Below are 27,603 nucleotides of genomic sequence, written 5' to 3'. Positions count from 1 at the left end.
GAGTGGTCACGCATACGGAGAATGAGTCTCCGTCTGATCCCTCCACACACATCGTAGTGGGGACAAGAGACCCACTCAGGGCTAATATGCGTCCGTCAACAAGAATCATCATCACCATTATTTTTAGGACTTCGCGAGCGAGGTCTCTGACACCACTGGACCTTCAGGAATGTATAAGCTCACCTATTAAAATACCTCACTTGGGATAGTTAAGACATCCGCTACTCATAACGACGACCAGTCTCGAAGTGGCAGCTCTAGTCCACAACATCAATTATGGCTTAGCTACAAACTTAGGAATCTCACAGGCCGAAATTCAATGAGCCCAGACCGCGGTCATTGAATGTCCGAAAGCTACATGGAAGTAGGATAAACCCCGTTTCCCCTCTGACCCCAGATTCACCCCAGACCCCCCAACTTCCCCATGTACTTGGCATCGCACGGACGACTCTCTGGTAGCTATATAGTCACCAACGCGCGTCTCCCTCTTGTCGTCTTGCACGGACATCTCCTTTCTACATCTCTGTTTCTCTCTCATACAGTACCAAGTCACATCTGACCACTTCCATGATGACTGGAGTCAAAAAGCCAGTCAACATATTCCGCCTGAAGAACCTCCCTGAGCCTAAGGAAGTCTTTAATTGGCGACTATTCTTTGCAGTTTTCTCATTCGGCCTGATGGGCGCTGCTCGCGGTGTTGACGAAGGTTTAATCTCAGGCGCGTTCAACTCCAAAGACTTTCAACGATACATCCATTACGAGACTTACAGCAAAGTGGAGCAAACCAATATCAAAGGGAATGTCTCGGCAATGGTTCAGCTTGGATCTGTTGGGGGTTCTCTGTTGTATGTTTGCCCTCCCTCTTCTACTACTTCTTCATGACTGTGCTAAGCATTTGTATAAAGTGCCTTCCTAGTCTTTGACCGTATCGGCCGGATATGGGCAACTCGTCAGCTCTGCCTAGTGTGGATTCTTGGAATTGCTATCTTCATGGGCAACGGTGGTAGCCTAGCTGCTGTGTACGCTGGGCGCTTCATCGCTGGGCTTGGTGTTGGGCAGACAGTAGTAGTAGGACCTGTCTACCTTGCTGAAATCGTGAGTGACTCCACAAGTGCGATGAGATGATCTAAACATTAACGGAATGAGAATACCAGGCACCCGCGTCCGTCCGCGGTATATGTACCTGCGTGTTCACTGGGTTCGTTTATCTGGGAATTGTGCTTGCGTACTTTGCCAACTATGGCTGCGCGGTGAGATTCATCCATATCGTTGAAAGATAGCGTGTTAATAACTGAAAAGGTCAACTTAGGCGACGCAAATCACAATCGATGGGTATGTGTCTACGACTGTCCTACGACAAGTACTAAGACTCCTTAGCTGGTCCCCACAAGTCTCCATATCATGTTCGCCGGCGTGATTTTCCTCCTCTCATTCCTACAATACGAATCTCCTCGATACCTAGTGAAGGAAGGCCAACTCGACCAAGCATTCCACAATCTCTCGCGCATCCGTCATCTCCCTCAGGACCACGAATTCATCACGCGCGAAATCACCGCCATCCAGGCATCGCACGAAGCAGAGTTAGAAGCCGCCTTAGGGACAGGACCCATCGGAGTACTCAAGGAAACCTTCCTAGCTCCGTCGAATCTCTACCGGATCTATCTCACTTTCATGGTCCAGATTCTATCGCAATGGACCGGCGCGGGCAGTATCACCGTCTACGCAACAGATCTTTTCAAACTCTTAGGCATCACAGGCAACAACACGAACCTACTAGTCACGGCCGTCTTCGGGATAGTTAAGCTAATTGCGGCGATTATCTGCGCCTTGTTCCTAGTAGACGTTATCGGACGCAAGCGAGCCCTCCTCCTCGGCATCACCCTCCAAGCTATCTCTATGGTCTACATCGCCGGGTTCTTAACCGCCGTCCCGGAAATGGGCGTGGTAGAGGGCTTCAAGCTCCCAAAGAATAAAAAACGCGCTAGCGAAGGCGCGATTTCTATGATTTATCTCTCGGGTTTTGGGTGGGCTCTCGGTTGGAACTCGATGCAGTATCTTCTCACGGCCGAGCTGTTTCCACTGCGTATCCGCGCGCTGGCGACCTCGTTGGCGATGACGCTGCACTTTGTTAACCAGTACGGCAACTCGCGGGCTGTGCCTAATATGTTATTGTCCACGGCAAAAGGAGGGATCAACCCCAGCGGCGCGTTTTGGTCCTTCGCTGCAGTAACAATTTTAGGCGGGATTTGGGTGTGGTTTAGTATTCCTGAAACGGCGGGGCGATCACTAGAGAGCATGGATCATTTGTTTGCCTTACCTTGGTATCAGATCGGGCTGTATGGTAATCAGGATGCTGAAGGGCGTGATGGACAAGTTGAGGATGACAAGGTAGAGATGGCGGAACGCAGGGACGGGGTCGCTGAGCATGTCGAGAGGGTAGACCCGTCAGGCCGGGTGTGAGAGGAAGCTGGAATCCTGGATGCCATTGTCCTTTTCGGGACGTCGAAACAGTGTAAGATCATAGCAGGGGTCTCAAGCATTCGACCTGTAAAATCAACAATTCACTCGAGTTCTCAACGTAATCTTACCTCCTGTGAGGTATGATCTTCTTGCTAGATATGCTTAAAATATGAGTAGATTGCGACTGCGCTGGCCCTGCTGCGGTTATCTCTGTCGCCCCGTCCGCCCGCTCTGCCACCTCGGGTCCTCCTCGGCCGGTGGGAATGGCTCACCGTTGAGCTTACGGCCATATCGATCATACTCCTGAAGATAAGATAGACCTTCGTGAGAATGGTGGCTCCTCGTCTCATAAACCCGTTGGTCAGATCGGAGTCTTCTTGTATCGATCTTCATATCTTGGAGTGTCGCACAAGTTCCAGTTGCATCATGACCCTAAACTTGCGCCTAGGCAAAACAGACGAGCTTGAGCATTGCGACGATGAGCAAGACAGGGAGGGGGACCGAAAACAGCGAATATTATCGAACTTGGCCAAATTCCGCCGACTCAAATTTGCATGTAACATATTCCTCGGCATTCATCAAGCGAGATCCGGGCTCGAAAATCCAATTGGAAATCGGACACGGCAAATGGATTATCCTCGACGGCAGCGCCACACGAATGCTTGCGAGTGTTCCTTCGGAAAACTCCCGACGTAGTGTCGGCTATTCTCCGCCAAGGTAGTCACCATCAATGCTTGGAGTCAATCTTACATTTAAATAACTTCGCGATTCCATAGATACGAAATTCCATATTCCACAAATCTTGGCTTTCTATATACCAGAATTAACCTCACATCATTCACAATGGGCTCAATCAAAGAACCAACTTTCACCATCCCGAATCCCTTCCGGACTCGCATTCTCAATGGCGAGATCACTCCACTCATGTCCATCAAATACATGGTGGGCAATGAGATGGCGATGATGGCCAAAATGGCCGGTTTTCACGCCGTTTTTATCGACCTCGAACACAGTTCTCTCGACTTTCGCCCACTTGCCCAATTCATCCTGGCCTGCAACTACGTCGGCATTTCTCCTGTCGTCCGTTCTCCCTCCAAATCTCACTGGCACATCAGCCGCATTCTCGACGCGGGCGCTGCCGCAGTCGTTGTTCCCCACATCGAGACTGTGCAGGAAGTTCGCGATCTCGTCCATCACGCAAAGTACGCACCGCTCGGTGCTCGCGGATGTACAAATAACCAGCCTGTGTTCAACTTCCAGCACGTTCCTACTCTCAAGCAGAACCAGGCTATGAACACTCAGACAATGCTCATTCCCATGATTGAGACGCCTTGTGCTGTCGATATCGCAGAGGAAATCTTTGCTATTGATGGTGTTGATGGTGTTCTGATCGGTTCCAATGATTTGTGTGCCGATCTGGGCATTCCCGGAAAGTATGATGACCCGGCATATCTCGACTCGGTCACCAAGGCTATCAACGCAGCCAACAAGTATGGAAAGCCAATTGGTATCGGAGGTATTGGTGGCCGACTTGATCTTCTGGAGAAGTGGTTCTCTATGGGTGCGACTTGGTCATTAAGTGCCGCGGACGGTGCTATCCTTCAGAACGGTATGAAGAAGACCGTGCAGAACTACAATGAGATCAGCTCAAGACTGGCCAAAACGAAGCAATAGTTACGGCGCTGTTTCACTGTTTTTTTAATCATGTACATTCCATTTATACTATATTTTATTACAAGATATTCTGCAAATCAAAAGGATCTTCCAAGTACAAAGTGGCTGGTGGGTCTCCATACGCATATTCGTTCAGTCCAGCTTCCATGTTCCATAGCGCATCATCCCCAAAGATATTCCAGGATAGGACAGATCCGTCGGAGATAGATGCATCGTTATAGAGAGAGTCGGTTGTGCCGTGCATGATTGGAAGATCGGCTAGTTGTGTATCGAGCAGCGGAAAGTCCCCCGAAGTCTGGTCTGCGTGGTGGTTGGTAAAGCCGACACCGTTGAATGTCGGCATTCGGGTGCCGGAGATATCACCCGTATTACGTTCATCATGAGAAACCGCGAGATTAGGAGCGGGGTTTTGGTAGAAGTGTGGTGTTGAAGCCAAAAGGCCGTGCTCAGGCTGCGGATCCATCTGCAAATTCCGACTGTATTTTCGAATGACATAGCCCCGCAGTGCCTCGTAGACAGCGACATAACGCTTTGCATCTGACAGGTTCACACCCATCTGCTTCAAGATGTATTCGCAGGTTGTCACGGCCTCCGTGCCAGCCTTCATGGATGCAGGGTCAAAATCACCTACCACTGATAGGCTGTACATGATCGACAGTCCTGCTGTAAAAAGCATTTGGAAATAGCTCCTTGTAAACGTGATCTTTTTGGGCTCGAAGAGCTTCCAGAATGCGGTGATGGCCCCAGTTGCGCATTGAAGGCACAGTGACAACAGGTCACGTGGCGGGACTCCATTTAGCTTAGGGACCAGGTCAATGGCCTTCCTCACTAGCTGTAGTCGCTCTCTAAAGTAGAGAAGATCATACCAGTCTTGCATCTCGTACAAACTCCTTGGGTTGTTGAATAAAGGAGTGGTGCAGCGCCATCCATGTAGCTCACTCAAGAGATGATCTAGCTCCCCGTAAATTGCCCCTCTGGCTGTAGCCTCATGTCGTGTAGTTGTAGACGTCGCTTTGTCGCCAAATTTAGAGTGTATTTTGGATGTGATTTGGCGCAATCTGAGGCATGCAAAGAAAACAGACATCTCAGTGTTGCCGCTACCCGAAGGTGAATTGATGGATGAGGCTGCACAGAAAGAATCCAAGTTGGGAAAAGACCGAGAGATGTCCGCAGCCTCCAGATCCTCATCGTTGGCGTCCGCTGGAAAGCCAATCTTGATGTATTTGTCTGCGATGCCGCACGGACGATCCAGCGTTGAAGAGCTATAACGATCAATCATGTAGCACTCCCAGAAAACCCTTCGTTGAAGCTGCTCTTCCAAAAGGCTGCATGAGGAAGTTGAGGAGGGTGGTTTGTGGAGACCCTGCTCGACACATAAGCGCATGCACAGACGGAGAATCTCCCAGATAGATGTTCCTACTCAGGTTTCCAGAGATTAGCATTTGACCTTCAATCCAACCAGCAAAATATTTGTACCTATGTGATGGTAGATTGCAAATCGTCCCACAAGCAATAGATCCTGAATTGACTCAAGGCCTTTCGACAGTATGCCGTCGCCAAGATACTTCATTGCCGAGAGATAGAATCCGTATGGATGATGTTCGATGACTCCGTTGCGATATGGAACGACAGACCCTACTGCCAGAATCATGAATGCACGAAATAAATCGTGATCTGAGACATGCTGGGTTAAATCTAGCTGGGTCCCGTTCTCGTTCTCCTTGAGATCTACCGAAAATACAGTGCCGCAGATCCTCTGTACTTCTCGTCGCAGAAGGAATGGATTCTGGACATGAGAGCCGTTCAAGCTGATGCAGTTAGCCAACGAGGTTGATTGTAGGCTTCCCCAACAGCTGTAAGATCTGATGCCACTCACTAGTTGTCAAAGATCTTCCGACCATCTTCAGGTGGAGGAAGAGGATGCGGTTTGATACCAGCTTCAGCAGGTCCAGGATTTCTCGTCAAGTTCTGGAGCAATGTCGGATCGTGTTCACGCCATCCAGAATCTGCTACCAGGTGTCGCATAAAGCTGCAGGGTTGATGTAAGTAGGTAATCATCGATATAGGTGCCATCTCGTTGAACGGACCTGATACCGCCTCCTTCCACAAAGTTCGGTGAATGGCTGTCGTCTTGACGACCAAGATCTCTTAATTTGGACTGTTTGGGCCTTTTGAGAGGCTGGTCTGAGCCTTGAGCGTCTTGAGACGAGATCGCTTGTGGTTTGGCTGTGTCAGAAGCCTGGGCTTGTCTTTCAAGTGCTCTGATCTCCTCCTCAAGGTCTCCAATGTATCTACCCGAGATTAATATCGAGAATCAAATTTTAATCAGGGGTAGCATGACGAACTGTCTACTGAATGTCTCATTTTCGTCCAGCCCCAGAGTCATACATTCCTCGTCGTGTTTCACGCATAAGCCGCATTTCGGACGGGCGTTGTCACACTTGTTCGAATTTAGAAGAACGTCATTATTGGGCATCAATTTACTGTACCTTGGCTTTCCGTGCGTGGCAAAATCGGCACGCTGGAAGACGCGGGAGTGGATTTGCGTCTTCACTGGTCTGAAATGGCAAGTGTTCGAGGACTGGCGTGGTGCGCTCCATTTCAAAGTCTCGGGTTTCATGTGGCCCGTTACATCAGGTTGGAGTCACAGCTCGCATTGCTCGTCAGGCTTTGTAGTTCTGTATCATCCCGAGAATAAGATTACATGAAATGTAAAAGGTCTCGAAAATGGGAGTGGTGGAAAGTACTCTGCTAAAAGTGGGCGGCAATCATTGTCTGGGTCGACACCATCAGGTGACTTCTGCCATCCCCAGATAAATGCAAACAAGGCAAACATACAGAACAGTATCCAGGGATCGATTGTTTTTGAACGGAGAAAGTTGTGCATACAGTTAAGTTTCACATTTAATTCGATACTGTTAATGCTTAGCAGGAAGTAGATATTAAATTGACTCGCTAAGGAATGTAGGAAGCGAAAATTGGAATCAGCGGGGGGATCTTATGTAGAAGAGATCACATGACTATGGCTGTCCACCCACTCACTATCTACAAATCGCAGAATACTAGCAAGGACTGGCACTCAAATCTACTACCAGGCTTCTAATCACACGACATATCTGAATCCATTCACCCCCTTGCGCTCATCATCGTTCAGGCGGTCCATGAACAGAGTATCAGTGACATTAGCTTCATTGGACAAGCTTTCAAACTTCTTGTTCGCCCGCTGAAGTGTGAAACGGAGAGTAAGGATGCAAGTCAGTCCCAGTGCCTGGAATGCCAATAGACAGCCCCAGGATTGACGATAGGTTGGCCCGTACTGATCCAGCCAAAAGTAGTTTGCAAAGAGAGATGCTACATTAGCACAGGTGTTTGCTATACCTATAGCGATTAGACATTGACATCTCCCATGGGACTAGTAAAAATTTAGTCCCACTCCCACGGGACCATGACCTTAGTCCCATCAATCCCACGGGACCAAGTCTCTTAGTTCGCCCATGGGAGTCCCACGGGACTCCCATGAGTCCCGCCAAGCTCATATTTTTGCATTATTTTCCCGAATAGGATGGATAAAATGATGATTCATCTGAATTTTTTACTGTTATTAAACAGTGTTTTGTATACTACTTTAACATCTCCCTTAACTCAGCTATATTCCTTAGGAAATTTTATGAAATCTAATTGTATATAGCTAATTAGGTATTGGAAATTAAAGATTCCTATCTTTTTTAAAGTATTTTAATCACTGGATGATTATTTTAGAAGATATGTCGGTAGATGAAATATATAGAGCAGGAAATATATATTCTATGTCAGTACCGCAGCACCATCCCTAACGAGATCTCTTTGTTTAATACTAATGCTGCTCTATTTAAAAGAAAGCTAGCTAATCAGAAGTGTTTATAGTAGTATACGCTATCTAATTTCTATCTCACATTCAAAACTAGTAAGTTTGTAATATAAGAGGGTGCAGAAATAGCAGTTTGAAATATAGGTGAAATATTTTTTATCTAATTTGAAAGTCGGGGGGCGTGGTCTGACCGAAAATCAATGGGACTACAAGGTCCCATAGGATTTCCCATAGGAGTATAGGAGTTTCCCACGGGACTAACCAATCGGAAGAGTGCCTACTATAGGTCTCCTTATCAATCATGATAGATCAACTATATCTTTCAGCTGAATTCACCCTGGATATTATTGAATTCCTCCGGTCGCAACTACTAATTCTCTATAAGGTAAAGTCCTTTCTCTTTCAACTCCCCTAGCTACACACTCTTCTCTTCTTTAACTATGTCTCAATTCAGCCAATTTTCTAACGCTAGGCCCTCCTCTCTCTATCAGAGTGATCCTATAGACCCCCTTACCGATATCGAATTAGATAATAGCTCCTTCGTAGCAGGGAGTTCATATTATCAACGAACTCAATATCCTACGCTCTCCTCTGAGTTTACACCTCCTCTTACTCTTCCTTCTACCCTTGAGCGGTTTGGTTCTGATCGGAAGAAGCCCTGGGTTAAATATACCGAAATAAATAAAAACGACTTTGTGATCTAGTAGTTACAGACTGAGGCTGCGATAACGATAAGATCACGTCAAAAGAAGATGCGATAGGATACAAAGCACTCCGCTGAGATCTAGCAGCATTTTGACCAAGTAGCCAACTATATCACCGGCGAGGCAATGGTTATGTGCCGAAGATATAGAAAAACTATTCCACACCCAGGGCGAACTACGAACGGGACTAATTCTATGAATCGCCACTTCATAGCTGGAACATGCATCAAAGCTGCAAATAATACAGCAAGGCAGAAGACACTACAGCAATCAATCGAATACATAGTAATATAAATATTCCACTGTTTAACTCTAGTAAACTAATAATATACTCTTCTAATCTAGGCCGAAAACACATCACGTTCGAAGCCATCTTTCAGTGAGGAGCAATAGAAACGATGTCAGGTCAGATTTATCACTAAATCAAACCTTCCTTTTCAAATCCTTGCGCATAAAGACCTTGCCGACCTTATATCAATAGCTCGGCTAGCTACGTCAAACCCTACACTCCTTACCCCTCGAACTGCTCGACGTCGTCTTCGAAAGATCGTGCAAGAAGATCAGCATCGTATCCTATCAGACCTCCCACCAAATACGAAGCTTTCAATTACTCTTGATTATTGGATATCTCCATTTCAACAGGCCTTTATAGCAATTACTAGTTACTTCCTCGACCAAAACTGGGAGTACCGGGAGATCCTTCTAGGCTTTGAACCCTTACATAGAAAGCACTCCGGTGTTAATCTAAGCCAGGTTCTATTAGAATACCTACAAGAGCATTAGATTATCGATCGGGTGCTTGCTGTTACGACTAATAACGCATCGAATAACGATACTCTAGTTAGTAGCATACAGACGTTAATACAAGCCCTAGATCTTCCAAACCATATACCAATTGTCCGAATTCCTTGTTTAGCGTATGTTATCTAACTCAGCCTAAAGGATCTCCTTACGATGATAAAGCTTAACCCAAAGAATAAGAGCATAGATCAGCAGTGGTCAGCTGAACAGGATACGTCCCTAAAACACCTTCGAAAGCGAGGTATTATCTATACTCTTACAAAAGTAAGTCTTACCTTATATCTATCAGTTTATCTTATCTTTTAAAGACCTATCTACTTATTAATATTAGGTCCGTGGCCTAGCTATAGGTGTTAACGCTAGTTCTCAGCGCCGAGAAGCGTTCTTGAACCTTCAAAGTAAAGAACCAAAGCTTCTCCCTATCCAGGATGTCAAAACGCGGTGGAATTCAATATTCCTTATGCTTCAGTGCGCTAAGCAGCTCTCAAAGGCGTATGATAAGTACTGCAGTGAGCATAACTATCCTTAGTTTAAACTAAACACTGAAGAGTGGCGGCAGGTTGACTACCTTCTTTGTATCACCCAACCCTTTCATCAGTAGACCACGGCTATCTCTAAGATCAAAGATGTTACAATCCATCAGATCTTTAGAATCTACAACAAGCTGTTTAACCATTTTGACTTCTCTATTAGCCAACTGAAGCGGAAACGGGTTCCTTAGAAGGCAACTATGCGTAGGGCGCTTGAAGCAGGCCGTCAAAAGCTCTCTGACTATTATAGCCAGACTGACGCTCATAGTAATCTCTATACAATCGGCACTATCCTTGCGCCGCGGTACAAGCTGCAATTCTTCTCGAAGCGTGAATGGTCCGACAACAACTACCAATAGCGCAAGACCTACCGAGGCTACATAGAAAAATACCTCGAGCCCTACCAACAGCGCCAAAAGGAGACAGAGCAGTCACAGTTTAGCCGACCTTCTACCTAGCAGAAGGATGATATTGAACTGCTCTTGGATGATAACCCTTCCGAGCCCTCCCAGTCCCAAGAAAAACGAACTAGCCCTGTATTTGACGATGAGCTTATATATTATCTTAATAGTGGTATATTTCTTCTATTCGAATATCCGCTTGTTTTTCATTCTAACGTTTCTTTAACAGGCACATTAAACAAGAATCCCTGTAACTTCTAGAGGGAGCATAAGCATCAATATCCTACACTCGCAAGCATAGCACGCGATATATTTACTATCCCTGCTAGCGGTGCTGGTGTAGAGCGTCTTTTTAACTCTGCTCGTGACGTATGCCACTATCGACGGGGTCGTCTTAACGAGACCACTGTACAAGACCTTATAATATATCGCTGTATCTCCGAGTTTAATCTTGATACAACAGATATTACAGGTGAATCCGACGAGGAGGAAGAGCCTACCGCCGAAGAGAGACAGCAAGCAGCGCTACGAAGAGAGGCAAAACTGGGCCAGTTTACCCCGGTTCTAATCAGCGACAATAAAGAGGATGAGGATGAAGACGAAGACGAAGATAAAGATGAAGATGAAGGTGAAGGTGAAGATGAGGCTGAAGATAAGATACATAAGGTAAACTCCGTTCCTTTCGACGCCTATATACTATCCGCTGCATCCTAACGTAGCCAGCGAGCTCTAGGAAAGAGACGAAAGAGTGTAGATTCCTATAGAGAAGAAGATGAGACTGAACCTCAACTACCCCCTTTGCCACAGGATAAGGAGAGCTACAGTCAAATGCGGACGTCTGGAAGGGCAAGGAAACGTCCAAGAAATTTAGATGACTACGATGTAACATACGAATAAACTTACATTTCCTATCTTTTATTGAGTCTCTATCAAGGATCTGTAGAGCTATCTAGAGTAATATAGTAAGTGTAATACTTAAAAATACTAGGAAAAGCGCACAATTTATGCAAGTGGCAGGACTTAACTGTTTGCACTGTTTACAGTCCCGTGGGAAGTCCCATACTCCCATGGGAGTCCCACGGCCCTTCTAGTCCCGCCCATGGGACTAAAGCTTAGTCCCAACTCCCGTCCACGGCGGGAAGTCCCAGGTCCCACGGTGGGAGTCCCGTGGGAGATGTCAATGTCTAATAGCGATAGCTCTCTTGATTGGTGGCTGTGTAATTGTCGAGCTTAGCCATGCGTAGGTCGTAGAATAGACTCCAAATGTACCGCAACACACGAGGAATGTAAATCCATAGCGCGCCCAGAAGGAGTCTTTAATGGCGATAAGGAGGATTGTGCCAACCATGGCAAGACACTCAGATACTCCGGCCGGCATTGAGCGAACCTGACGCCTATCAGCCACATATGCCCACGAGAGAGCCCAGAAGAATGCAACGAGGTAAGGTGGCGAGGTTAGGAGCAAGACGGTAGTACTGTTCTTGAATCCCAGCTGCTTGATCAGGGTGGGGAAGAAGTGGGAGTAAGAAATGGAGGCAGTGGTAGCCATCTGAAGGCAGGCAAACATCCAAGTCCGAAGATCCTTTGCCGCCCAGATCAATCCGCGAGTGATGGGCACTTTTTCCTCGTCCAGCAAGGAATCGCTACCAGCGTCAGCAGCAAGACGACCCTGAGCAACCACCTTTTCTTCATGGCTAAGCCACTTCGTAGTGCTGGGAAAGTCTGGCAACACAAAAAGGGCGATGACACCGACAGCCACCGTGGCAAGCCCTTCAATAATGAATAGCCACCTCCAGGATGCCAAGTGGCCGACACCGTTCATGCCAGACAGGATTCCTGCTGAGATCAATCCAGCAAAGGCGTTGGAAAGAAGGATACCGCAGATCAGAAGCGCCATTCTGACACCAATTTCCCGCTTTGTGTACCAGCAGCTAAGGAAATAGATAGCGCCAGGGAAGAAAGGGGCTTCCACGAAACCGAGGAAAAGCCGAACCATTAATAATCCGGGGGTGTTGTGAACGGCGGCGGTACATCCACTAGTGATGGCCCAGACAATAATGCAAGTAGGCTGGGTAATATATCAGCGATGCCGGAGGAGATCAAAAGGGGTTATGAATTCTCACCAGGTAGATGGAAGGACGTAGTTTTGTCATCAGGATAGTCGACGGGAGCTGCATTATGATATAGCCTGCGGAGAAGATGGAGATTGCAGTCTGGTATTGCGCTCCCTTGACACCGGTATCCTCCTGAAGTCCATACAGACGAGCCTGGGTGATGGAGTTGCGGTCCAGGTAATTGAACAGATAGATGATAACCACGAGAGGTAGAATCCGAGTATCGATTTTCCGGCGTAGTTTCAGCTCAACATCTCGGCGGTACTCAGGCTCATAGGAGCGATAGATTGCCATCACGTCCAGGGGAGCATCACCATCTCGATCTTCCACCCAGACATCTTTGCCTCCCATTTTCGGGTGATCTCTGTTTGGCAGAGGTGATGAAACGGGTGTGGACATTTCAACTTGCAGAGCAGAAATAATTAAATATAAGTGCAAAGTTGTTGACCAAATCCAGTCTGGGGACTTAGCCCAGGGTACATAGTATTTATATCTCGGTTGTCGTCATTGCCCATATTGGGTCCCCCGCTAGGATATTTCCCCCAGAGCAATGCTTTTTTCTTCCCCAGTCTTGGCACTTTCGAACAGCACTTCGGAATTTTGCCGACAGTGCGAGACTATCAGAGCCGACGGTGTTGGCGAATTCTGTCGGGCGGTGAAGTGGTGCTGTATGCTCATTTCCACCTCATCTTCTGTTTCTGCCACATTCATATGTCCAGAGTTATTACCGCTCATCCAATAAAATGCATTCTTCTATCGTTTTTGTCCAAGTGATTACGGCCCTATTTCAGTTGTTCCGACAACGAGTTCAATTCATAATTGAAAAATCATATTGAGCGCACGAGGAAAATGATTCTTAATTAGGATACATGGCGTTTACAATCAACGAATAAGTGATGTTTTTTCCGTCCCCCACCCCCGTAAAACCGATCTCAGTTAGCGAAAAGCTTTTCTGGGGTATCGACAAGCATCTTTCGCCATTGGACGTTCGATAGCCAACTCTGTAGGATATCCAACTCCTTGCCTATGTCCACTCGCTTCGAGGCAAGACTATCCGATCCCTTAGTGCTATCCACATGGGGCCAGTCGCTGCCCCAAAGTATTGCATCAGAGGCAGTATCTGCCAGACTTTGAATTATCGGCTTCATTCTCCGTATCTCATCTGGACTCCGTCGATACAAACAAGAAACCTTGGCATACACCCGTCCCGTCTGTAGTAGCCTCAGAATTGCGTCGAATTGCGGCGTGTCGATATCTTTGGGCGCGCAGCAGGCGACATGATCAGCGATAATGTGAATTCGGGAAACTTCCGAGTCATGGACAAGAAACTCTGAGAGCGACGCCCATGTGGCAAGGCTTAACTGAGCTGACAATCCCCAGCCCCATCTCCGAACTGCATATGAGCGGGAAAATAGACGGAACTGCTCTTCCAAACTGGAAGAGTCGGGCACGGACTTCCCCAGGAAACCATGTATCCGAACACAGCGCACACCGAGATCATGTAACTCATCAATGTCTTGATTTGACAATGTAGTCCAACTTTGATCCATACACATGATCCCACGAGCAAGGAGGTGGGGAAATTCTGTACGAATACGACGAAGATGGTCCACCATGCCATGGTGACCGTTCTCTATTGATGCTTGCACCAAAACCAGCCGATCGGCCTTGACTTGAGTCGCCAATTCCTCCAGGGGAGCAGGAGGAGGTGTATACGTTCGAGTAGGCTTGAAAGGATAACGGACCGGGTCAAGACAATGAATGTGAGTGTCCCACATGTTTGATCGAGAGACTTCCATGATGAAGGTTCTCCCCGCTGTACGTGAGGTTGGGGTTATAATCTCAATAAGAATATATTATTGACTCTTTGATATTCATAGGTGGGGCAAACGCATCAGAGTGGAGGTGGAAAACTAAAGCCAATCACACTTCACCAAGACCTGCCCCCGGGGCCGGCATTCTTCCGTTGATGAACGTCGCTGGATTTCCGACGTCCGTCACTCCCCCAGTCATACAAGCATTCTGTTTTCGCCCCTTACTACTGGTCAGACAATGAGAGCCGGAAGTAGCGTTACGAGAAGCAGCTCACCAGGCTCAACTCCACGAGCCCGTGGTCAAGCGTGTGAGAGATGCTGGAAGCGAAAACAAAAGGTCTGTCAAGAAAGCACCCGAAGAGGCACTGTCGTCGAGCGGCATAACGGTATCCCGGTTATCCACCCCGGTACCGACAGTTAACGGAAGACAGTGCGATCGAAAATTACCCGAATGTGCAGCGTGCGTAGGGGTCGGCGTGCGATGTGTTCGTCGGAAGTTCCCCATTGAGCCAATCACGAAGAACGGCGGCAGTCTCTCCCACGCTGCGGTTCCCAGGTCAGTACCTTCCCTCACCTAAGGGTCTATACATCATGGCAATGACTAAAGATAATTGAAATAGTTACGTAGAGACATTGAAAAGAAAGCGCGATGACTTGGAGGCTCGCATACGCTGCCAACGACCACGTCCAAATAGCAATGCACCTACGGAGCATATGTATATCGGTCAAGATGCATCTTCAGAGGGGGATCAAAATGCCACGGAACACACTGTCCAGGCAGCGATGAGTGAGATTCGATTTCTATCCAGGAGTGCGATGGCAGAGCCTCGGGACGAGACTGGTGGACTCTCTCAGGAGCTTTCGATTGGGCGTATGCTACGGTCAACGCTGTCTCTCAGCGGAGCCAATCCAGCGCACTCAGTCATAGATCCATATGGACAGAGTGTAACGGCGATGGTTGACTCGTCGATGACGTCGAACAGATTGCTGGCTCTACCGTTCATTACTCGCTTTGTCGAGACAATAGGAGTGCAGTTCCTTCACATCAATCCAAACGAAACCTTGGATGATTTTGAGACATTGTACAAGACATCAGACGATGCCAACAGTCATGTGGACTGCCTCTCGCCCGTCAAAAGATTCAATCTATACTTGTCTCTGGCCACTGGCGCGCTACTTTCTCCTGGATCGGGCAGTCTCCAAGGGCTGGCCAGTAACTATCATGCTACTTCCATGAAGCTCTTCCCCGGAATACTCGATAACGGAACAAGACTAGATATTCTTCAATGCATGCTATCACTCATCATATACTCAATGCACAGCGCCCTTGGTGGGTCTGCATGGCACTTGATGGGGCTAGCCATGAAGAAGGCAATCGCTTTCAGATTCCATAAAGACGTGGACGCTGATACTCAAATATCGCCTGAGATGTTGAAAACTAGACGGAATGTCTTTTGGACCCTTTATAGCCTTGATCGGTGAATATTTCTTATTGAAATGGTCGCCGAAGTCTTGCTAATGAGGGTACAGAACCATCAGCACGATAATGGATCGGCCATTCAGCATTGAAGATGAAGACATAGCAGTTTTGGTGAGTTGACCTCCTCAAGTATCTCTCTGGAGTATCACGCTTATGAATTCTAAAGAGCCCCGAAGAATATCACAACGCCGCCTCGTCCCAGGATTCTGACCTCGCTCTTCATCTTGTCTCGCATGCAAGATTCATGTCAAACATCAGAGATTCCCCTTCCAAGAGTGTCTTATACCATTATAGTAACTTGTGTTATTGGAAGGACTGCGCTGCTGGGCGTGATCCCGCCGCCAAATATCCGGCAGTCCATATCATGCGTCTCTCATGCCGGGCGATGATCGAAATTCTAAAAATCAAAGGCTCGGTAACTGTTGAACCCAATCTAGTTCGCAGTGCCAGCAGCATTGAAAATGATTTCATCAAGGGTTGTGTGGACTATATCGAGGAAGAATATCAAAGGTCCGACCGTGGTGAATTAGGAGGCTTTGTGGAAGCCTATGACATTTTCAACGCGGGGGTGGTCATAGTTTGTTTGGCTGCAGGAAAGCCATCATTCCCTCTACGCGATGCCAATATTGTGAACAAGTGTACTGCTTTACTTACACTTCTTGGGGAACGATTTTCCGGCCTGCGTGTCTTCCGCCGTGTGCTTTGGGCCCTCTCGGGTTTGGTTCGAGGCGAGTCGGTGAATGACCCGATCATCCGTGAACTTCCCCCGGTAATACCTGGCGGGATTCGAGAGTTGATCTCCGGATTCATGTGATCATTACACCGAGAATCCTCCCCGATAACCCACTCTGGGGCTGGGGTGGAGTGTGCAAGCCAGCTATCGGACAGGATCCGATGGTCCGATGAGTGAAATGTCCGACAACGTGAAGATGGGTGGGATCAGGAAAATGAATCATCCTGGGGAGTTGATTTATATGGCCCGGATAACATCACTTGCATGAATCTTGTCCGTATTCTCCATCATCTTCGCTTCCTGGTCTTCACTCCCTTGATTTCAATCCATACGTCCGTGATGGCTCCCGGACTCACTCATGATGGGGATTATCCCTCAACAAACGGCGCTACAAGCTCCAAACCCACTGTCTATGTCATCGATCAATTCAACAGAACGGCCATTGAGCACGCCAAGACAATTTTCAATGTCATCCTTCCTGAAGATGAGGGTTTCTCAGAGTGGCGACAGAAGGCCACTGCTCTTCTGATCCGAGGCTCATTTTTGACTGCGAAAGACATTGCCAGCTGTCCCAACCTTGTCGCCATCGGCAAGCACGGAGTGGGTATTGACAAAATTGACCAAGCGGCTTGTGCAAAGCGCGGCATCAAGATCTGCAACACTCCTGGCGCCAACGCACGCGATGTTGCGGAGCTAGTCCTCGCGCTAAGCATGACCGTCGCTCGCGGTATCCGCTCCATCACTACTCGCCAAATGACCAAGCCTGTTCCAAAGGAGACCTGCAATGGTCTCACACTTTACAAGAAGACTCTCGGAATTATCGGCATGGGAAATATTGGCCGAACTGTGGCGGAAATTTTCCGTGGGGCCTTTGACGCCAAAGTTGTCGCTTTTGATGTCTTCATGCCCGATAACGCGTGGCCTCACATCCCACATGACCGTGTACAAGACGTTGAAGAAGTCATCCGAAGGGCTGATGTTCTCTCTATTCACGTTCCATTGACCGACGAAACGCGGGACATGATCTCCTACAAGGAACTTCAAATGATGAAGCCCGATGCCATTCTCATCAACGCCGCTCGAGGTGGAATTGTGAATGAGGCAGATCTCACCAAAGCTCTTGCCGAGGGCCACCTTTGGGGTGCAGGCCTAGATTGCCATGAGCAAGAACCTCCTACATTTGAAAAGTATAGTGCGCTCTGGGAAAACTTAAACGTTGTGAGCACACCCCATATTGGAGCGGCTACAACTCGGGCACAGACTGCGAGTGCGATGGCGGCAGTGAACAATTTGTATGATTATTTGATGAGCATTCGCAATTAGACTGACACGAATTTCAATGTTTCAATATTACCGAGACATCTGTACTCGCCACGTGATCTGGTTTACACCCAGCGGTAGTGCACTGCTGGCAAACTGGGCCACCGTCTGTGGCGGATTAATCTCAACCACCTGACAGATCCGCGAATGAAAACCCTCATCATTATCGTTATTATCATCATCATTTTAGTCTCTATTCTCTACAGATGCCAAATGTCATTCCAAAGCCAATAATTCTCAATGTGGTCTCATTGCACCCTTACAATGCCACCTAACACACTGGACATTCCCCTTCATACTATCCGTGATGAAGATAGTCTTCCCGTCCTCTCCCCCAAAGGTACAATTCGTTAAATTCTTTCCCCCTTCAGGAGCAGTAACGATCCGAGCTTTCGGTACTCCTTCTCCGTCAACTACAAAAATAGATCCAAGACTTGGATGGCAAACAAAAAGAGACCCCTCTTCGTCCATAGCTAACCCATCAGGGCCTGCACACCCAAAAGATTGAAAGAACAAACCCGCCTTTGAGGTGGAGCCATCAGCGTGAAGAGGCAGACGCCAAACCGCGTTGGAACGAGTCATGGCCACGTACAAAAACCTCTCATCTGGAGATAATACGATTCCATTGGGCGATACGCCATTATCAACGAGGCAGTCAAGCTTGCCATCAGGAGAAAGCCGATAGACGCGGCCTGTTTGATCAGTCATGCCCGTTTGGCCTTGATCAGTGAAGTAGATTTCATTTTTTGAAGACACGATCAGGTCATTGGGGCCCTTGAAACGCTCCAGATTCCGGCGTGTCAAAAAAGGAGAAACCGTCTTTGCGACCGGATCAAATAGTAAAAGACCCTACGTGATATTAGCATCTTGAACTTTTATAACACATAAAAAGGTTTGCTACATACCTGCTTGTAGTCGGCAATAATCATACATCCATCCTCACGCACGGCGAGTCCATTCGGTTCCCCATCATACCGAACACATTCGGTCACCTGTTTCTGCGCGTCGATCTTTAAAATCCGACCGTAGGGAATATCTGTCACATACAAATCCCCGTTCAGGTAGGTAGGGCCTTCGATGAAAATGTCAGATGGCGGAGATGAACCCCCACCTCTCCATTCGGTGCTTTGTCCGTCGCATCTCAGAGCATCGGGGATCCGCACGAATACCTCGGCCTGAATCACGGGTGGGATGGGGTAGAAATTCATTTTCAATGGCCGGTTATGCAAGAAAGTTTGAGGGGAAATCCAAGACACTAAGGTGCAGCGGGCGGTTTAAGCGTTGACCCCCGGTCATAACGGCACTATTTTAAAAAGCCAGGTCTCCACCTTTTTTAAGTTGACGGACATTTTCCGATGACTGCCGACGACTGTCAGGGCCCCGGCATCTCCCCCAGCCTTTGGAGCTGTACCCCAGACCAGCACGATGCCCCAGTGGAGGACCGTGAGGAGTTATATTACGCTAAGCTGGGGGCATTCATAAGCCGAGTGGGCTTTTAAGGAGAGCTGTGGACTCGTTGGGATTTTTTTTGCCATTGACCATCTCTCGGACACCATGGGGCTCATTGCGGACACGAAGCAGGCGATTCGGGATTCTCCCAAGGGGATGTTCAATTGGTATGTGGTGATGTGTACCTGCATCTTTGCTTTTTCTGGTGTGGCCAAGGGTTTCGATGAAGGTAAGATCCTCCTCCATAGAATCAATGTTCTGCATGAAGGTAGCTAACACTTACCCCTCGAAATGGAAAAGGAAATATTGCCTCAATCGTTGTGCAAAGCCACTTCAGGAAGGTTTTCGGGGTGGCCAAAGAGACCGATGAGCAATATGCCAATACAAAAGGTTGGCTGGTCTCTATTGCCACTGCCGGTGCGGTCTTTGGATGTTTAGGGGTATGTTGTATCATCTTCGTTAGAATAACTGCTGAAAACCTCGTAACTGATCTCTACCTAAGTGTCTTCCCATGACCGACAAGATAGGACGTCGATGGACGTTGCTTATTGCAACTGTCATCTACATGGCCGGTGTTCTCGGACAGGGTCTCAATGGTGGAAGCCTATCTGGCATGTACGCCTCCCGGTTCATCGCAGGAATTGGCATTGGCGCCACAACTGTTATTCCCCCGATGTACATCACTGAGGTGAGTTTCAGTATTCTAAAATTGCTGGATCCGTCCAAGGTCTTATTTTTTTTTTTCCGTCCTTGCAGATCGCCCCTAAAGCCATTCGAGGACTCCTTACTCTCCAATATGCCGCCTGTCAACAACTCGGCGTCGTCTTCGGCTTCTTCATCAACTACGGAGTAACCAAAAGCTACGCCGGAACAAACACACAATGGATGCTTCCGACTCTACTGCAACTCATCCCAGCCGCCATCTGGGGTCTCGGCATCTTCCTGTGCCCCGAGTCTCCACGCTGGCTTTTGTACATCGGTCAACGGGAGAAAGCCATGGCCAACATGGCAAAACTGCGCCATCTCCCCATCGACCACTCAGTCCTCCTCGCTGAAATCGCAGGCATGGATGCACGAATTCTCCATGAAACGGAGGCAGTGGGCAACTCGAGCTTATTTGATCTACTCAAAGAAACTCTTGTCCCTGTCAAAAACAGACGTCGTTTCTTCCTCATCTTCATGGCGACGCTCTTCTCGCAATGGTGTGGTGCGAATGCTATCACCCAATACTCGCCAACTATCTTCGGGTACCTGGGTATCTTAGGCGATGAGTCCAAGTTCCTGGCAACTGGTATCTACGCCATCGTCAAGTTCGTGAGCACACTAGGTTTCGCGCTCTTCGTGGTCGATTTCATCGGTCGACGCCGGTCGCTTATGACAGGCATTTGTCTCCAGATTGTAACTCTGGCCTACGTTGGTGGTTATCTGGGTGGAACGAAGGACATGACTGCAAGCCAAATTGTCCACTCGTCATCTGCTCCCCACGCAGCGACTGGTGCGATAGTAGCAATCTACTTCCACGCCGTAGCATGGAGCATCGGCTGGTTCAGCATCCCCTACCTGATTGGCTCTGAGATTTTCCCGACAAAGATCCGTTCATTCAATATGTCTATTGCCATGATGTTTCACTGGGCCTTCTACTTCGGTTGCTCGCGTGCCATGCCTAGCCTACTCGCCGCGAGCCAAAAATGGGGTGCTTTCGTCTTCTTCGGGATCATCTGCTTGATATCCTTGATTTACGTTTACTTTGCTATGCCGGTAAGTGTCCTTTTTTGGCTCTTACACATTCTGTATGGAGTATTCACTGACGCTGACTTGCACAGGATACAACCGGACGCTCCCTCGAAGCTCTGGATGATCTCTTTCTGCGGCCTTGGTACACAGTCCGCCGTGTGGCTTATCCTGAAAAGGACGAGATCCAGATTGAGCAGCTCGGTAAGCGGGATCTGGCTCCTCGTGCGGAACATTGCGAAGAGGCTTGATAATGATCACCAAGCATCGCATCGGGCATCAATATTGTCTCACCCACGGGCGTTAAAATTAAAGTTATAATTATATAAAGTTACAGTCATCCCAAGCAACTAATATATTCGTTATTAAGGAACCAACAGCAAGTATAGATAATGAATACTCACGATGGCCGTACCAGTTGCAGTCCCAGCACCGGCCAGCTTCCCCGGGACGGCGCCCGGGCACCCCAAGCTGCTCGGGAGGAGGGTTGTCGGCCATTTCTTTCTTTCTTTTTTTTTCACAAAAAAAAGCGAGGCGGAGGGTAAGCGGGCGTGGAGGGAGAAGGAGGAAGCAGAAATCAGGGCTACAGAGGTGGTATTTATACTTACATGAGATCATGAAGCTATTCCCAAATCATAGATCCCCAACAGTATTGAAACAGAGCTTAAGAGGCTATAATCAACTACTGAGCAACCTATCTTCCTCTCTCTACAGCTCTCTCGACAGCTCTCTCCATGTCTTTCTCTAACTTTCTTCTATGATGGTATAACGCCTCTTAGTAGCCTCATCTTCGAGGCTGCTACTTGTGGCTGTATGGCTCAGTAAGATTCCGGCAAATAAAATCTCACTCAACACCACTTGCACGAGGGCGGCCACTCTCGGCCAGGAATGGTGGCAATCGAAAGTTTACTCCAGGTCTTGATCTAGGGGTCCGAGAAATTTGTAGTTGTAGAGTATCATTATACGTCCCCAACGCCGGGGCCATGAAATATTGGATAAATACATCCGTAAGGACAAACATGTCTAAAGGCATCCCATCCCAACCTAATGTCCAGAGCTCGCATGAACCAAAAGAGCATAAGACCCGATGCCCCAGATCCGACCCAGACCCCGTAACCAAAAACCACGGAAAAATAAAACAAGAACGCCATTGCCGAGCCAGCCCATGAGTTAAATGCAATGAGGAAAGAGTGTAGGAGATGGAACGAAAGTAGAGAGCACATATAGCATGTCTAAATAAAGGACATGAGATGGGTATGAAAAGAAAATGGGCAGCTTCGGCGAGGAACGAAGGGTATTGTCACAAAAGATGAGTATCAACGATGAAGTGCTTTTTGTCAAGAAGCATTGATAAAGTAAGGCATGTCAAGGTGTCAAAATAGTGAGAGGTAAATGAAAGGTGAACAAGAGGGAAATGACCAGATGATAGCGACTGGCGTGAAGAAGTAAGAGAATATTAAATCGGCGGCACACCAGTCACGACAGCATCAAGACCTGCTCGATTATTTATGCATGAGGCCGACCGATACGGCTCCCCATATAGGAGCCAGTGGCAGATGCCAAGAAGCGCGCGACGAAGCCACCGCCGTGTCCATGGCCGGAGACTTTCATCTTCTTACTCGGCTGGCGAGCAGGTTCATAATGCTGCTTTGAATCGACGTTGACAAAGCTGTATGTCAAGGATGAGACTGAGGGACTAGTGTTGGTATCCGTAACCATCATCACATCATCGGTTCCATGAGAAGAGCAAGTGCTGATGCTGGCAGGGGTACCACGGGAACTAGGGGCCGCGCTAGATGAGCGAGAGCAAAGCGAGTTGAACGTCTCGGCGTGGGAGAGACCGGGTACATCCCGGATGGAAGGCGGTGAGATGGATCGACCAGGTCGGATGGGGGATGTGCGACGGTGGTAAGGGGTGTAACGCTCAAGCTCGGCGAGGGATTGCGGAGAGCTGAGAGAGTTGTGGATGGTAGGGCAGGAGACGTGGCTAGGGAGCCGACGCAGGCCCGTAACTTCACCGTTTCGGCGACTGTCAATGCGGGCCTCCTGGGCCAGCTTCTGACGCCGCAGGCGACTGGCCAGCAGGTCTGCGGGGGTACCGATGCGTCGCCTGATATGAAAGTGTGAGAAAGAAGAATCATGGGGAGGGTTTGGGTCATATGGGGGACATACCGGTGATGTTGCTTCCACTGGCTCTCCTCCTCGGCCTTGCGTTGTTCCTGCTCCATGCGATGACGGATAGGAGCGAGGAAAGGCTCCAGATAAGTCAAAAGGTCCTCCTCGGTGACACGAGTCTCCCAATCCAACAGGAAGAGCAGCTGACGTTCCATCAAGTTGACCTCGGGCAGCGAGAAGCCAAATCCTTCGAATCCCTTCACAGCGGTGTACCGAGCCCAGTGCTTGTTCTTGGGGCTAGAGTCATTCAGGTTCTTGGCGGCGAGGATGAGCGAGGCGAGGAAGATCCGGTGGACTGTGCATCGCATGCCCTTGGCAACAGGTGGCAGACGGGCTCGGAGACGGCCCAGGTACACCAATGAGCTCATCAGGGTGGGCACCTGAACCTGCGACCGGGCGACGAGGGATGCAATGAAGGCTTCGATGGAAGGGAGCGGTGGCAGAGAGTCGGCAGCTTCCATGGGAGGTGTGGAGGGCGGCGTGGGCTGGCCGTGCTGGCTGACCGTGTTGGTCACATGGGCTTCACATCGGATGACCTGCGATGCCTGTTGGGCCAAGTACGTCACCATCTCGCGAGAGACTCGATGTGTGACAAACTCATCCAGAGCAGCACGGTTGAGGGTGAAGTGCGTGGACATGGTGTTTGTCGGACTCATTGGAAGCATATAGATATAAAGTGCTGTATTGTTTTTGTGAGGCTAGCTCGTTGCAGTCGATGCAGCTGAAGATGGTTGATGCAAGAATGTCAGTTCACCGATGATATATTATAATCAATGTCTCGGGAACTTGAACAATGAACTTGTGTTGGCTCACAGCGAGACAAATGTATTATACTTGGTTGTAGTATAGTATACTTTGTCGCGACGGGACGGGTGAGTAGTGTCGACGATGAGGAAAAGAAAAAGATGAGAACAAAGACGATGGCGAAAGTGTCGATCGAAATAATGCGAAGTGAGAATGAATAGCAAGAAACCAGAATTCCTGACCAGCAGGATGAGGGAGTCAAGTAGTTGTGAGCGAAGGAATGTGCAGTAAGGATAGTTGAGGTTGTCGTGTCAACCCTCTTATCGTAGCGATAGCCCTAACTGGGAGTGACTGAGAGACACTGAGACCTGCCGAAGCGGAGAATTAAATCCGAGAGACAGCCCACTGGACTATGGCAATAGATCGAACAATGTCTGTGACGGGCGCACAAATTATTTAGATGATTTCAGATTTGATTTCTGATGTGGAGTTGGTGTTATTCTTTCGACGAAGAGTTGGAGATTAGAGAAAGAGATGGCGACCGAGAAGAATGGACCAGCTAAAAGGGAAACGGGCGAGGGAATAATATTAAAGGAAAGGATCGGTGACGACTTTGAGCATGTGGATGAACCCCGTGAAGAATCCAAGAGGACCAGCTGGGAATACTTGACTAGATATAACTCTACTAGCTCCGGTATGCGCCAACCGGGCGGCTGGAGAGGGCGAGAGAGGGGGCGTCTTCCAAGAAAAGCTGCAAGGTTGGGCTGGGGCCAGTCGAACAGGGTGGTGGACTAAAGGGGGGCAATGGATAGTCGCGGAGGAGCCATAACCAGGCTGCATAGTTGGATCTGAGATGCTCGAACTCTTTTTTTCGCGCGCGAACCTGAGACGACGACAGGAGCTGGGCCGACAGGATAGACAGGGTTTGTGGGGATCATGATTCGTCCAATTCAATGGCCAGCGCGTTGGAATGTGGTGGAGTGGGCGATTACAGGCCCAAAATGCATACCTGGCTAGCGTGTAAGCAGTAAAGTGTACTCCGTACACTACGAGGACTAGACGGACTAGACATGTAAAGCATCCGGGAATAACAGTAGCCCATTATCATCATCATATTCTATACGGAGTATCCTGCCTTTCTGCTAGTATACTAGCCTCTTAGTCCTATTGCCTGTACAAAGTCTAAATCTGTCTTTAGAGCAATGCAAATCTAGCTATTCGCTCTCAATCCAATCTTGTACTTTAGCTCCGTACTTTCTCTTCTCCATACATAAACTCTCGCCATCCATATCATCTACGAGTCTGGTTCATGGTTCACCACTATCCCTAGATTCATGTGTGGCGCCAATATTGCACGGCCCGGATTTCTCAATCGGATGTCAAACCCTCATACAAATCCTGCCTCCACTACAACATCTTGAATTTGGTCCTGTCCTCAATAGTAATGATGTTTCCTAGAATAGTTTTCCCCAGCGCTTGGAGCCGTCCAGCAAGAATACCCCAACCCCAGCCAGACAGACTGGGGGCGATCACAAACTCAGCTAGAATCCACTCGTCCCCTGCGAGGAGCTCAACAGCCTAGGGGGCCCCACTTGTGTCCGCAGTGGAGTTCCGCCGGGTGGCCAGGGCCTCATCCCACGAATCAATGCCGAAGGCAGCCCCTGTCCGATCCTGAGTCTTGGGTTTTGTGGGTACGAGAGAGGGGACAGGATAATTTGTACCAGCCTCTCCGTGATATACTTTAGATCGACCATGAAACTGACGACCGTCTCATATCTCCTGTGCTGAGACGCGGGGGAAAGAAGATAATCATTCCATACTTGTGGTACATTATTGCTAGGTCAGAATTCCAGTCCTGTTCTCTCCCCGTTCCGAGGAATGAATGGCACGATAGGAGGGGCAAAAATAGAGTGACATTGATCATTTTCATGTTTCTTGAACGGCCCCCCCCCTCCAGTCTTCAATAATTCTAGGCGCGAACAAGACGCCCCTCGTATAGGAGAGTCATGCACTGCTACCATACTGCAATAAACTACTACCACTGACCCCAAATTCCCCTAGATCGTGGAGAAGGAATCCAGGTACCAAGCCAGTAGTAATACCAACCAACCAGTTACTCTACCGCAAGGCAAATGAGGAGAGAAGGGGCCATTTCCTAGAGATCGGGCAGGGCCAGATCCAGCTGAAAGAAACATCACCATCCACTGAGCAAGGTCAAGTCGTACGGGGGCGCAAAAGAAAAAAATGACCTCTGGCCTATGACCACTCCAAACAATGTGGCAAGTCGCGTTTCAATTTGACGCCCGCGAAATATGGGCCCCAATCATTTAGTCCAGCCACAGCCTGACAGTTTGCGACCGTCACTAAGTCCATGAAAAAGAGCGTCTGTGCACGAATGGCCCTGCTGCTGCAGTTAGTCAGGCGAGCCCGACTGGTCGGACTACTTCGGTAGCCTAACTACATTAGCCGAACTGGGATGAAGCTATTGGTGCTCTCGGATCTTTGCCTTCATACCAAATGACCCCTGTCACAAGCCGAGCCAGGAGGTGTACAGATGGAATTAGTGGGTCGCGAAGCGTGTTCGAGGAGAAAGTGAAGGCGAACATGCCAGATGACAGGGCAAATAGGGTACAATAGTTCTATCAGACACATCAGAAGGGATGGCGAGGAGGGAAAGGGCAGACGAGGGGTTGTATAATCCTTTTCACGGGATGTCCTTTTCCTTGATGGTTGCGGATACTTTGTACGACCCGTGGATGGGCGATGGAATAGTTCGACCACCTCTGCATAAGGGGAGTCATTTTTCTTACCTTGAATCCCGATTATGTCTCCGTAATGACCCTGACTCGACATGGCTGGGAATCGATCTATCGAGTCGCCCATGACCCATGCCCACGCCCTCATTTTACTGTACTACTCATGCATCCGAGCTGTACTCTGTACTCCATCTGCGTACATGGACTCTCAAGCTAGCAATGCATGCAATGTTCCGACCGGCTCGCGACCTGCATCACGGACGGTATCTAAAAAAAGTAACCGGGGAAGCTATTTTGAGTGATCGCTGCATGTCCATCCCATCAATCTCTATATAAGCGCCCGTCCCCTCCCCCCACGCCAGCGCCTACTCTAATGCTGCCGCCTTTCTACTTTTCTGTACTCGTTCCACTCGGCGCTTGCTGGCCGTTTTCTTGGGGATCATCTTACGATGTTGCTAATTATACAACGAGCGCTTCTGTCAGGCTAATTCTATTGATAGAACAGCTCTGTTATTCTTAGTATCGTCTAAGCGCTCGGTTTTGGTCCCGCCGATCGGGTCGTCGAAAAAGCAGGTGCTGCCGTTCACATTTGGATGTGAGATGACAGAAAGCCAACAAAACATTACCAAATAATTGGGAATCAAACCTCCGATGCTATATGAGGCGGCGAGCGTCTCACATCGCAACATAATGTCTTCGACTGGCTGCGAAGTCCCGGGCTGACCTCGGCGCAATGAAGTCTTGAGATGGGTTTGGTGTGTGCACCAGTGGATAATATCCGGGTGGGTCGACTGGTGACGAACGACCGAGACGAACGACAGGACTCTACTCCTGAAACACAGTCAAGTTTCAGGGTGCAACGGTGTGCTG

The 27,603-nt window shown here is 48.6% G+C and overlaps 10 protein-coding genes across 10 annotated transcripts; 5 read left to right on the top strand and 5 right to left on the bottom strand.

The window, feature by feature from the left end:
* Positions 1 to 567: 567 nt before the first annotated feature.
* Positions 568 to 2,460, top strand: N7473_001024 (uncharacterized protein; the record flags this gene model as incomplete). Its single annotated transcript, XM_057146964.1, has 5 exons — positions 568 to 845; positions 906 to 1,095; positions 1,155 to 1,250; positions 1,300 to 1,332; positions 1,378 to 2,460. The coding sequence occupies 5 exons, from the start codon at positions 568 to 570 to the stop codon at positions 2,458 to 2,460; spliced, it is 1,680 nt and encodes a 559-aa protein (XP_057014850.1).
* An 843-nt stretch (positions 2,461 to 3,303) lies between these two features.
* Positions 3,304 to 4,134, top strand: N7473_001023 (HpcH/HpaI aldolase family protein; the record flags this gene model as incomplete). The annotated part of the gene is made up of 1 exon (XM_057146963.1): positions 3,304 to 4,134. One exon carries the CDS (start codon positions 3,304 to 3,306, stop codon positions 4,132 to 4,134), a length of 831 nt encoding a protein of 276 aa, XP_057014849.1.
* A 58-nt stretch (positions 4,135 to 4,192) lies between these two features.
* On the bottom strand, positions 4,193 to 6,734 carry N7473_001022 (uncharacterized protein; the record flags this gene model as incomplete). Its single annotated transcript, XM_057146962.1, has 6 exons — positions 4,193 to 5,550; positions 5,611 to 5,942; positions 6,011 to 6,163; positions 6,222 to 6,425; positions 6,480 to 6,574; positions 6,624 to 6,734. 6 exons carry the CDS (start codon positions 6,732 to 6,734, stop codon positions 4,193 to 4,195), a joined length of 2,253 nt encoding a protein of 750 aa, XP_057014848.1.
* Positions 6,735 to 11,594: 4,860 nt separating this feature from the next.
* On the bottom strand, positions 11,595 to 12,882 carry N7473_001021 (uncharacterized protein; the record flags this gene model as incomplete). The annotated part of the gene is made up of 2 exons (XM_057146961.1): positions 11,595 to 12,485; positions 12,541 to 12,882. The coding sequence occupies 2 exons, from the start codon at positions 12,880 to 12,882 to the stop codon at positions 11,595 to 11,597; spliced, it is 1,233 nt and encodes a 410-aa protein (XP_057014847.1).
* A 581-nt stretch (positions 12,883 to 13,463) lies between these two features.
* On the bottom strand, positions 13,464 to 14,330 carry N7473_001020 (uncharacterized protein; the record flags this gene model as incomplete). The annotated part of the gene is made up of 1 exon (XM_057146960.1): positions 13,464 to 14,330. One exon carries the CDS (start codon positions 14,328 to 14,330, stop codon positions 13,464 to 13,466), a length of 867 nt encoding a protein of 288 aa, XP_057014846.1.
* Positions 14,331 to 14,583: 253 nt separating this feature from the next.
* On the top strand, positions 14,584 to 16,639 carry N7473_001019 (uncharacterized protein; the record flags this gene model as incomplete). Its single annotated transcript, XM_057146959.1, has 5 exons — positions 14,584 to 14,682; positions 14,777 to 14,901; positions 14,966 to 15,823; positions 15,876 to 15,936; positions 15,992 to 16,639. The coding sequence occupies 5 exons, from the start codon at positions 14,584 to 14,586 to the stop codon at positions 16,637 to 16,639; spliced, it is 1,791 nt and encodes a 596-aa protein (XP_057014845.1).
* A 258-nt stretch (positions 16,640 to 16,897) lies between these two features.
* Positions 16,898 to 17,881, top strand: N7473_001018 (D-3-phosphoglycerate dehydrogenase; the record flags this gene model as incomplete). The annotated part of the gene is made up of 1 exon (XM_057146958.1): positions 16,898 to 17,881. One exon carries the CDS (start codon positions 16,898 to 16,900, stop codon positions 17,879 to 17,881), a length of 984 nt encoding a protein of 327 aa, XP_057014844.1.
* A 470-nt stretch (positions 17,882 to 18,351) lies between these two features.
* Positions 18,352 to 19,086, bottom strand: N7473_001017 (SMP-30/gluconolactonase/LRE family protein; the record flags this gene model as incomplete). The annotated part of the gene is made up of 3 exons (XM_057146957.1): positions 18,352 to 18,400; positions 18,471 to 18,727; positions 18,784 to 19,086. 3 exons carry the CDS (start codon positions 19,084 to 19,086, stop codon positions 18,352 to 18,354), a joined length of 609 nt encoding a protein of 202 aa, XP_057014843.1.
* A 346-nt stretch (positions 19,087 to 19,432) lies between these two features.
* Positions 19,433 to 21,309, top strand: N7473_001016 (uncharacterized protein; the record flags this gene model as incomplete). Its single annotated transcript, XM_057146956.1, has 6 exons — positions 19,433 to 19,494; positions 19,544 to 19,556; positions 19,600 to 19,767; positions 19,830 to 20,015; positions 20,084 to 21,085; positions 21,151 to 21,309. 6 exons carry the CDS (start codon positions 19,433 to 19,435, stop codon positions 21,307 to 21,309), a joined length of 1,590 nt encoding a protein of 529 aa, XP_057014842.1.
* A 697-nt stretch (positions 21,310 to 22,006) lies between these two features.
* Positions 22,007 to 24,611, bottom strand: N7473_001015 (cyclin family protein). The gene is made up of 2 exons (XM_057146955.1): positions 23,231 to 24,611; positions 22,007 to 23,168 (listed from the first exon to the last, which is right to left on the bottom strand). Exons 1-2 carry the CDS (start codon positions 23,896 to 23,898, stop codon positions 22,565 to 22,567), a joined length of 1,272 nt encoding a protein of 423 aa, XP_057014841.1. The 5' UTR covers positions 23,899 to 24,611; the 3' UTR covers positions 22,007 to 22,564.
* Between the last annotated feature and the right edge of the window lie 2,992 nt (positions 24,612 to 27,603).

This window comes from Penicillium subrubescens, assembly GCF_028828155.1.
Source record: "Penicillium subrubescens strain IBT 31985 chromosome Unknown utg000001l_segment0_segment0, whole genome shotgun sequence".
NCBI classification, from domain to species: domain Eukaryota; kingdom Fungi; phylum Ascomycota; class Eurotiomycetes; order Eurotiales; family Aspergillaceae; genus Penicillium; species Penicillium subrubescens.
This window is presented reverse-complemented; position numbering and strand designations above follow the sequence as displayed.